Source organism: Lepus europaeus, chromosome 5, assembly GCF_033115175.1.
Source record: "Lepus europaeus isolate LE1 chromosome 5, mLepTim1.pri, whole genome shotgun sequence".
NCBI lineage: Eukaryota > Metazoa > Chordata > Mammalia > Lagomorpha > Leporidae > Lepus > Lepus europaeus.
This window is the reverse complement of record NC_084831.1, coordinates 39819560-39831596: the sequence shown is the minus strand read 5'-3', so window position 1 is coordinate 39831596 and position 12037 is coordinate 39819560. Positions and strand designations below refer to the sequence as shown.

Here is a 12037-nt window from a genome sequence, read left to right as displayed (position 1 = left end):
GTCAGCCAATTCACCATTGTTTTAAACGTATTCTTATCCTTTTTTGCAGCTCATTTCAGCGGCCACGTGGCACACTCCATTTGGATGATGGTGAATACTGGTCCAACAGAGCAGCCTCTTACAAGGGAAAATCCCACCGGCCCACCTTTGAAAACAGCATGGACAAGATGTACAGGAACTTATACAAAAAGGCCTGTAGTTCTGTTTCTCATACACAGGAAAGCTTCTGAGACCATCCAGGATAAACTGTATGAGTGTCTGTGTCAACTTCTCAATGAAAACGTTTGATGTGATCAAAATCTGTATTGCTTTCTTTAAGAACAGGTGATTCTAATTGGGTGCAGTGGCTAGACTTGAGTGAGTTCATTACGTCTAATGGTGAATTATCCTGCTGAAGCTTTTTCTGATTAGAGGGATGTGATATATTCTAATATCAAAACTGTTCTCCACAATCACAACTTCTGGCCTGTGACAGGACATTCTCTCACATGTGTCTTGTATCACCACCTACAAACCCAAGAATAGGTTTTCTCTAGAAATATTCTTCTGCCATAATCACCTGCCAATTTCCTTTTCATCTCTTTGCCTGATTATCCTATCTTTGTAAGGTTTAGTTAATATTAACTCTTTTTTTCTTGGTAATGAGCAAAAGAGATAAACTGTACAGAAATGAACTTCCCAAGAGTTTAAACAATATTTTAACTAGTATTTTTCTACTGGTTTTTATCCCTCATACAAGGCTATTTAATCCAAGAAGTGGTCACCTCACTTTAAAGGATACATGTTAACCACAAAAGGAGTAAAGTATTGTAGCAGAATGCTTTCTAGTAGGGACTCAAAAATCTGTTTGTTGATTGGTAAAATTAGGTGTTCTTCCTCCACCCCAGTACACAGCTGTGAAGCTAGTGATATGTTGAAGATAAAAATATGTCAGTTAACTGCATATTTACAAGAAAGTGAGGTGAAGGAAAGCAGAGATTAGGAAATAAGTGAATTTTTCCTTGTAGTTTGAAGAGTTAACTACAGATAATGTTTTCTCTTTAAGTCCATCTTTGGCTAATTTTACAGATATGTTTTAAATTTTAAAAATTTACATGAACATAGATTAAAATATGAAACTAGACTTATTTTTATATTAGAAATTTTATAATATCAAATACTATCTTAGCTTCATGTTAACAGTGTCTTGGTATGGCAATCTGTGATATGAAAGAGCATAGGAGATGGGGCCAGGAGTTCTAGATTTTTGCCTTAATCCACTCTGCAAGAATCTCTTTAATTTTCTTTACTTCTTTCCTCAGCTGTCAGGAGAAAAGAATGGGTTAGATCTCAAACAGTGATCTATGGACCAGGATCACTGTTCCGGGATCTGGTTGTAGGAATGTAGATTTGTATATCTAATTTATCATGGAATTTGAAAAAAAAAAAAAAAAAACAACCTGTTTAACACATACATACCTACAAGTCACATGCACACACACACACATGCCTTTTTAGAGGGCCATAGTTAGGATGGGCACGCACACACACACACACAGGTGCCTGCTTAGAGGGTCATAGTTAGGATGGGAGGTAGAGATGAGGGGTTCTCTATTGGAGCAGCACTAATGGACTGGGACTTCTCTGGCAGGTTAGGACATGCGGTCACCATAGAGTGAACCATAGCCTATGCGAGCCTTTAAGAAATCCTAACATAAGCTGGCTTTGCTCTTGCATCTAGTAGATAGTCTGGCACATAAGTGATGTTTCTATGTTTAATGAATTCAGCTCGGGTCTCCTAAGCTAAATCAAGCATACAACAACATGTGTTGCTATGGCCATCCCGCACCCCCTGCTCCCCCGGCTCCCGGGCCCTCGCCCCCAGATGCCATCCTCAGTACCTGTGAGCCCCAGCTAGAGAAATGCTAGACTGCTGCTGCCGAGCCAGCCCGGCCTGTGAGTTGTCGGGAGTATACTCCATAGTAGGCTTTTGAAGGTTACCATTAAATTGTGCTCTTTTTCAAAATCATATTCCCAGTGGAAATTAACATACTTTTTTATGTGAAAAAGTTAAAACTTCCTTTATTTAAAAGTTGGTTTTTGGTAAAGAAAAAAAAAAAAATCCAAGTATGACCTTCAAAAAAAAAATGTTTTACTGTTACAGAAAATCTCCTGAGTGAATAAGTACCACAGAAATGACTGATTGCCCCTGTGTTTGCCATTGGCTATAACAAAGGCTGCAAAATCTGTGGGGTTCAAAGCCGAACTTCACAGGCTAACATTCTGAAAGACGTTTTCCTGTGGATTAAACTTGGCGTCTCTCTGAGGGATAAGGACAACTTTACAGACACACGGCCTCGTAGCTCAGTATCTGAGGATCCCTGGTTCCTGCAGGAAGGGTGGTTTTTGTTGCTCTTTAGCGCTGAGTTCTTAGGCTGTTATCTTTAAAGAGTAAAATTTTTAAGTACTATTTTTTTTATCTTTTCTCACTCATAGGAATAGAAAGCTGCAATTATTTATTCTCTTAGCCTTTTTGCTGTATTTTCAATAAATCTAGTAGTAATCCTTGGACTGAATATGAAAGAGAAATAGGCTTTTCTATTTTTTCAATGTGTTTTTTCCTTTAAATAAAAAGAAATGGGAGTATTAGGAAGAAAAATGTCAAATGCAACAAAGAAATAAAGATGAATCACTGGATTGAGGTGCTCCCCTTAGTTATATAACCTTATTTAAGTCATTTGCCTTTCTGGGAGCTCAGTTTTCTCACCTATAAGGGGATAAAGGGGCTAACTTAAAATGACACTTTAATGTACCACTATTTCTACAGTTGTATAATTGATTAAAATGGATGATCATTAAATGCCAGGCAGAATAACTATATTGTGACTTCAAAGATTAATCTCCTGATTAAAAATATGAAATAGAGAATTGTCATTATTGTGTTCATTTACTTATAATAGCTTTATTGAGATGCAGTTCATCCTTTAAAAGTCCACAGTTCAGTAGATTCTGTTATATCCACAGTGTTCACCACTGGCTAATTGTAGAACATTGTATTGTCCTCCGTGGAAATCCTGTATTCATTAACAATCACTTCCGACACTACCCTCTTTTCTCAAGCTTTTAAAAACACTAACCTACTTTCAGTGTCTATACCTCCTCTGGATATTTTACAGAAGCTGAATCATATAATAAGTGATCTTTATGTCTGGCTTCTATCACTGAGGGTAATGTTTTCAGGTTTTATCCATGGGCTGTCACCATTTCATTCCTTTTTATTACTAAATAATGGTACATTGTGTGAATATAATACATTTTGTTTGTTCAGTTGATGGACATTTGGGTTGTTTCTCCTTTGGGGATACTATGAAATGCAGCTTTGAACATTTGTGGACAAATTTAGTATTTTTGTATGTATATGTATATAGTGTTTCATTTGTCTAGAATATGTACCTGAGAGTTGAATTGCCAGTCACTTGGAAACCATAGTGAACACTGGTTTCCAGAGTGACTTCACTATTACATAATTATTGTGTTCATTTTTATCCTACCTTAAGATCTTGGGCTAGTTACACATTCAAGCCTCATATATCGATCCATCACATTTTTATAGAGCACTGTGTTAGGAGGAAGTTATAAAATTTTGAAATGTGTCTCTAAAAGTGGGAATAGTCTGTTGAGAGATGCAAAGAACTGTGTATTTAAACTTTTGCAGTGGGGTGGTAACTTCTGTGATACAATGCAAGCCTTGGGATAAGGGCCTTCTCTACTGATAACACAGCACAGGCATAGCCATAAAAAAAAAGGGGGGGGGGGAGGGAGCATGATTGTTCAGGAGCCCAATCTCCAGCTTTAGCCAGAGACGGTGTGCAAAGATGCACATGCTATTATAGAATGCCATGGAACTCCCTGTGGCTTTCCCCACAGATGCTCCTCAGTTTTTCCACACTCATGAACCCCAGTTGTCTGGATTCCTGTCTCCTCCGACTGAAGCTATCTTAGTCAGTGCCAGTGCCACCTGGAGTGCCCACATGGTCACTGCATGCTTACGTAAAGCCAGCAGTGGCCTTACCCACCAGTCCCTGCTTTAACTGCCACCTATACCTGTGACAAACTCTCATGGCTGCACACAAGTGCACAGCCAGTCCTGACTATTGCCATGTTGCATACAAACCCTGCTAGTCTACATCACTGAATGCCCACATTCGCCCAGCTCTCAACACTGCATTTGTGCCTGTTGCTAGCCACAGGTATACTGATGGTTTCTGTATCATTGTTGCCTGCCTGTGGCCACCTTTAATCACCACACATATACCTTCCACTGGCCTTGGGTATTACCACCAAAGAAGCACTCACCACTAGCCCCTTGGCCATGCTGATACCCACAGCTGTCCCCAGCCTTCATGCCAGCTCTGGCTTTTTTCATCACATCTGCTTACATTAGCAGCCCTGTCCCTTTCCAATGCAGGGGCATTCACCACTGAACCCAGGGGTACCACTAGGGACCTCAACTTCCTTCATGGATGCACAGAACTCATAAAACATTTGCTGCTATTGTGGGACACAGCTTCCTGAGCTTCTGTGCCATTGCTGTTTTCCTCTCTTATTCACAACTCCAGTTATACCTAATTGGCACCCCATGCACCACCAGACCCAGTGCCATTGTTGACCATTCCTGCCCTTCGGCACAGTGAAGATCTTTTCTTACTGAAGATGGTCGGTAAAGTCAGAAACAGGCACTGCTTCCTCAAATATGGAGACATCAGTACAAAGCTGGAAGGAAAATGAAAAATCAGAGAAATATGACACCAGGGAAGGAACTCAATAAACTCACTAACCCCATAAGAAATATTCATGAACTGCCTGACAAAGAATTTGAAATAAATAATTATAATAAATGAGAAACTGCTCTAAAGAAGCTCAATAACACACGACATAGATAAACAATTATAATAAGTCAGACAGATAATACAGGAATGAAATGAGAAATTCACCAAAGAGATAGAAGACATGTAGAAGAACCAATGAACTCTGGAACTGAAGAATATAACAACTGAACTGAACAATCTAAGAGAGGTCTTGAACCTTGGATGCAATCAAGCAGAAGAAAGAGTGAATTTGAAGACAGGTAATTTGAAATTATATAGTCATGGGGGGAAAAAAGCACAAAAAGTAGTGAGGAAAACATACCAGATTTATGGAACACTATCAAGCAAAACAATATATCCATTATAGGATCTCTAGATGGAGAAAATAAAAAGGGACATAAAGCTAATTTAAAGAAATGACTTAAAATGTCCTAAACCTGGGAAATAAATCCAGACACAAGGGCTATAGATATCCAGATTTATGATACCACAAGACCCTGACTAGATTGAACATAAAGAAATCTACACCAAGACACATAATTAAACTGTCAAAAGTCAAAGGCATAGAATTTTGGAAACAGCCGAAGAAAAGTAACTCAAGAATAAAATGAAAAATTTTCAAAGAGAAAACATAAAAAAAGAACCAATGAACTTTGGAACCAAAGAAATAACATCTGATCATAAAATAGAAAAAAAATGTAAGACTACCAGTAGATTTCTCAACAGAAACCTAGCAAGCCAAGATAGAGTGTGGGTTGATCAAAGTACTGAGAAAAAACTGCTAACAATACTGTGCTCTGCAAATATATTCTTTAAAATGAAGAGATTGTCTTTTCTATATTAAAAAAAAAAACTCCTTAGTTTCTCACCAGTGGATTGACTACCTTTTAAGAAATGTTTAAGGGAATTCTTCAAATGGAATATAAAGCATACTAAGTGGCAATATGATAACATGAAAATATAAATCTCACTGATAAAATCTCACCATTTGTAGTAAAATATAGAATAATATTATACTCTTTATTTCAGGCATGGAAACCCAAGACACTCTGTCAAAAAAAATGACCTAAATGAAAGATCTCCACGAGTGAGATCCCAGTGGAAAGAACAGGTCATCAAAGAAGGAGGTACCTTTCTCTGAAGGGAGGAGAGAACTTCCACTTTGACTATGACCTTGTCTAAATAAGATCAGAGTCAGTGAACTCAAAAGGCTTCCGTAGCCTTGGCAACTCATGACAAGAGCCTAGGGTGATTACTGATGCTACAAACAAGAGTGTCAGTTTGTTAAGTCAACAACAGGAGCCACTGTGCACTTACTCCTCATGTAGGAGCTCTGTCCTTAATGTGCTGTACATTCTGATTTAATGCTATAACTAGTACTCAAACAGTATTTTTCACTTTGTGTTTCTATGTGGGTGCAAACTGTTGAAATCTTTACTTCATATATACTAAACTGATCTTCTGTACATAAAGAGAATTGAAAATGAATCTTGATGTGAATGGAAGGGGAGAAGGAGAGGGAAAGGGGAGGGTTGCGGGTGGGAGGGAAGTTATGGGGGGGGAAAGCCATTGTAATCCATAAGCTGTACTTTGGAAATTTATATTCATTAAATAAAAGTTAAAAAAAGAATAATATTATACTCTAATGGTAGTGAGCAAATTGTCACTAACATTAATGTAAAAATTTTAAGTATTTGAATAACTGTAACCACAGAAATTGGGTAATTATATGAAACTATATAAAAAGAAGAAAACTCTGACTTCAAAAAGACAAACTTTGTATGGGAGAAAGTAAAGATGTAGAGTTTTTTAATGCAATTGAACTTGAGTTGTCAAATCAAAATAGAAGTTTATAATTATAGGAAAATTTATACAAGTCTCATGGAAATAAAGGAAAAATGTAGAGTAGATATGCAAAAGACAAATGAATCACTATGAAGTAAAATAAAAGACAAGAAGAGAGGGATATGGAAACAAAATGACTGCAAATCAGAAAATAATTAACATAGCAGTAGTAAGCCTTTACCCACCCATAATTACTTTAAATGTAAATGCATTAAACTCCCCAATCAAAGTGCATAAAAAGCCTGAGTGGATAAGAGAATAAAATCTACCAGTATACTGTTTGCAAGAAACTCATTTTAGCTATAAAGATGAAGATAGGCCAAAAATGAAGGGATGGGAAAAAAAAAGATACTCCATGCAAGTAGTAATCAAAAACAAAATAGGGACTGCTATACCTATATTAAACAAAATTGACTTCAGGTAAAAAACTATCACCAAACAGGGTTATTATATAATAGTAAAAGGTTCAATTCAATGGAAGGATTATAATTTTAAGTATATATGCACCCAACATAAGAGCACCCAAAATATAAAATAAGATACTGACATATCTGGAGAAATTGACAGCAATATAATAGTAGTTGGAGTTCTAAAATGCTCTAATTTCTTTTTTTTTTTTTTTGACAGAGTTAGACAGAGAGAGAGAGACAGAGAGAAATGTCTTCCTTCCGTTGGTTCACCCCCCAAATGGCCGCTACGGCCGGCGCGCTGCGCTGATCCGAAGCCAGGAGCCAGGTGCTTCCTTCTGGTCTCCCATGCGGGTGCAGGGCCCAAAGACTTGGGCCATCCTCCACTGCACTCCCAGGCCACAGCAGAGAGCTGGACTGGAAGAGGAGCAACAGGGACAGAATCTGGCGCTCCAACCGGGACTAGAACCCGGGGTGCCAGTGCCACAGGTGGAGGATTAGCCTAGTGAGCCGCAGTGCCGGCCATAAAATGCTCTAATTTCAATATGGATAGCACATCCAGACAGAGAATCAGTAAGAAGACAGCTACTGTTGAATACTACTACAGATAAAATGGACCTGATATCAACAGAACTTTCCACCTAAGAGCAGAAAAATACAGTTTTCTAATATGTCCATAGAACATTCTCCGTGATAGTTCATGTTAAGTCTTGACAAGTTTAAGAACATTGAAATATACCAAGTATCCTCTCAGATAACAATGAGATCAACTAGAAATCAGTGACAAAGAACATAGGAAAGTTCACAAACACTTGGAAACTAAATAACTCTTGAACAGCCATTGAATGCAACAAAAGAGTGAATTAAAGGCGTATTTAAAATACACTTTGAGACAACTTGCCTGCATTTATGAGACTGAGCAATAGCATGCTAAGAGGAAACTTTACATTGGAAAAGATGTACATTAAAAAAGAAAGATCTCAAAAAAATCTAACTTCTACTAAAAGAATGCTAAGAAAAAAGTTTACAGCGGTAACTGCCTACATTAAAAACATATCAAATAAGATAACTTCAGTAATGGAACTGGAGAAAGAACAAACCCCAAATGTAATAGAAGGAAGGAAATGATAGAGTTTAGAGCAGAAATAAATGAAATATATTATAGGAAAGCATTGTGAAAAAATATGTAGATTGTTTGAAAAGAAATTGACAAATCATTAACTAAGAAAAAAAGAAAGGACTCAGAATCAGGAATCAGAGAGGAGATGTTACAATGGATAATACAAAAATAGAAAAGGTTGTAGGATGGAAATTTAGCATAGGGGTGAGGATGACTGTCCTGATCCAGAGTACCTGGGCTCAGCTCCTGGCTCCAGCTCCTGACTTGAGCTAATGCACACCCTGAGAGGCATCAGTGATGACCCAAGCAATTGAGTTCTTGGTACTCAAATGAGAGACCTAGATTGGGATCCCAGCTCATGGTTTTGGTTTGACCCAGTCCCAGATATTGAAGGCATTTGGAAGTGAACAAGCAAATAGGAATGAGCACTCTCCCTTTTCCCCTCCCTCTCCAATAAATGAGGAGTTCTTAAAAAGGGATCATAAAGGGATTATCGCAAACAATTATGTACCAGGAAATTGTAGTAACCTAGAAGAAGTGATAAATTCAACCATTTAGAAACATACAACCTAACCAAGATTAAATCGAGGAGAAACAGCCTGAACAGAACAATAGCAAAGAGAATCATCAGTCAGAAACTTTCCAATGTGTCCCAGGACCAGAGAGCTTCATGGGTGAATTATAGCAAACATTCAAAGAAATAGAAATAACTTTCCTTAAAGTCTTCCAAGATTCAGAAAAGAGGAAACACTTCCAAACTCATTTTATAAGGCCAGCATTCTCCCTGATTCTTAAGGGAAACAGAGACACTACAAGAAAACTGTAGGCCCATATCTCTGATGAACGTAGATGCGGAAATCCTCAATAAAAGCTAGCAAACTGAATTCAAAAGCACATGGCAAACATCATACACCAAGCTGGTATTTATCTCTGGGATATAGTGCTGGTTCATGTGATGCACCACATTAACAGAATGATAGATAGGAACCACATGATCATCTCAACAAACTGAGAAAAAAATTGTAAGAATTAACATCCTTTCATGATTAAAAAAATAGGCATGCAAAGAAAAAAGCTGAAAGATTTTCCCGTAAGGTCTGGAGCAAGATCGATGGCCCCTTCCTCCAGTGCTGTTTAACATGGACTGGAGGTCCTCATCAGGATATTCGGGCAGCATTTGAAATGGCATCCAAAGTGGAAGATACAAAATTATCTCTATCTGCAGATGACATGATCAGGTATATATGGAAAACCTTGAAGACTACAAAAAATGATTTAATAAGTAGATTCCAGAAGACTAGAAATTTGCAAGATAGAAAAATCAACATATAAACATCAGTGTCATGTCTCTACAATGACAATGAACTATCTGAAAGGAAACTAAGAAAATAATCCCATTTACATTAGCAACAAAAAGAATAAAATATTTAGGGATTAACTAAAAGAGATGAAAGACCTATATATGAAAATCATAAAACATTGATGAAAGAAATTTGAAAAGGTATAAAGGGAAGAGACTTCATGTTAATGGACTGAAAGAATTAATATTGTGAAAAAGTTCATCCTCCCCAAAGTGATCCCCGCATTTAGTGCAGTCCTTATTAAAGTCTCAATGGCATATTTGTACAAAATGGAAAAAAAAATCCCTAAAGAAATTTATAGATCACATATACAACAAAGAGTTAAAATTCTACACATCTAAAGAAATCATATAATTCAATAGCATCAAAACAGATAATTAAATTAAGACACAAAGGACCTAAATATATACTTCTCAAAGAAATTCAGTGGATCAACAGAAATATGAAAAGGTGCACAACAACTCGAATTATAAGGAAAACAAAACCACAGTGAGGTATCTCTTCATATCTGTTGGGCTGTTATCAAAAATGATGTGTTGATAAGGATGTGGAGAAAAGGGAAACTTTTGTCTTGTTGTTGGGAGTATATATTATAGCCATTATGGAAATTATTGTGAAGGTTTTCCAAAAACTTAAACATAGAACTGCCATTTAATCCAACAATGAAAATTTCAGCTGTGCAAGGTGAGCAAGTTCTGAATATCTAATGTGCAACATGATAATAGCTGATGAACTGCATTATATATTTTCTGTTTGCTAAGAGAATAGATCTTATATCTCAACACATACACCATAACTATGTAGAGATAATGGTGTGTTAATTACTTTGGATGTAAGCAGGCAGATGGGATAAAATTGATTGGATTTAGGAGCTGGAAGACCACTCCTTTACCACGACCCCTGTGTGATCCCATGCCCCTACCTGACCCCACCTATATGCCCACTTGCCAATCAGGCTACATAACCATACCCCTTTGAAAGTGGATAAAAGGTCTGGGACATGGTGGGCCTGGCCTTTTTCCCCTTATTTTCCCTCGCTGCCTTGGATCCCCTTGTTGCCCCCATCTTCAGGCCATCACGCTCTCTGCCTTCACTTTGCTACCCCTGCTAAGCTGCTTGTGGCTGCTCAGAACCAGACTCTTGCTACATGTGGCTCCTGGCCTGCTCTCTGCTTGACACGGCCCCAATTTAATTTCCAGACTTTTCTTTCTCCCTTAGATAAAGCCCTCACTCCCCTATGCATTTCTCTCACTAAATAAAAAGCTTAAAAAAACTTACCGTGCTGCCTGGTCTGTTTGAGCCAGTATTCAGAATTCTCTTAATTTTTGGTTAGTAATTGTGGCTCTGAATTGTGGCTTATGAATTGCAGAAATATTGATAAGCAGATCGATTTCACTTCCATTGAAAATCTTTTTACCATGTATTCATTTATCAAAATTTAAAGTTGTATACCTTAAATACTCAATTTTTATGTAGCATTATATTTTTATAAAGCTTTTAATAAAAAAAGATATTTAAGGGGGCTGGCATTGTGGCACAGCAGGCAAAGCCACCAGCTACAGGTAAAGCCACCAGCATCTCCATTACAGGTGCCAATTTGAGTCCCAGCTGCTTCAGTTCTGATCCAGCTCCCTGCCAATGGCCTGGGAAGGAAACGGAAGATACTGCTAGTGCTTGGGCACCTGCATCCATGTGGGAGACCCAGAAGAAGCTCCTGGCTCCTGCCTTCTGGCTTCAGCTCTGGCTTTTGCAGCTATCTGGGGAAAGAACCAGCATATGGAAGACCTCTTTCTCTCTCTCTTTCTCTCTCTCTCTCAATTAAATAAATATATTTACGAGGGTCCGACACAGTGGCACAGCAGGTTAAAGCCACATCCTGCAGTGCCAGCATCTCATATGGGCGCTGGTTCAAGTCCCGGTTGCTCCACTTCCAATCCAGCTCTCTGCTATGGCCTGGGACGGCAGTACAAGATGGCCCAAGTGCTTTGGCCAGGGAGACCCGGAGGAGGCTCCTGGCTCCTGGCATCGGATCAGCTCAGCTCTGGCTGTTAAGGTCATTTGGGGAGTGAATCAGTGGATGGAAGACCTCTCTCTCTCACTCTCTCTCTCTCTGGCTCTACCTCCCTATGTAACTCTGTCTTTCAAATAAATAAAATAAATCATATATATATATATATATGTAAGAGTATTTTGCTGTATTTGTAGATTAACTCCAAGAAATACTGAACATTAGAATTAGGAAGATAAATTAAATGTCTTTAACTGAATAAACTAACTTGTTTTCATTTCATTTGAAAGAGAAGGAGACAGAAAAACAGTGGGAGAGAGTGGGAGAAAAACATTTCCATCCTCTGGTTTACCTCCCAAATGCTTACAACAGCAAGGACTGAACAAGGCTGAAGCCAAGGGCCTAGAACTCAACCCAGGTCTTCCCCATGGGTGACTGGGACCCAGGCA

At 38.2% G+C, this 12037-nt stretch overlaps 1 protein-coding gene across 3 annotated transcripts in view; it reads left to right on the top strand.

Moving 5' to 3' along the window:
• SPATA6 (spermatogenesis associated 6) overlaps positions 1-2899 on the top strand; it is a 127231-nt gene extending 124332 nt beyond the window's left edge. For all 3 annotated transcript variants that reach the window (XM_062191292.1, XM_062191291.1, XM_062191293.1), the window contains one exon: positions 50-2899. In XM_062191292.1, the coding sequence (XP_062047276.1) occupies positions 50-230 (181 nt within the window). In that variant the 3' untranslated portion in view covers positions 231-2899. The remainder of the gene's footprint in view (positions 1-49) is intronic.
• Positions 2900-12037: the final 9138 nt, after the last annotated feature.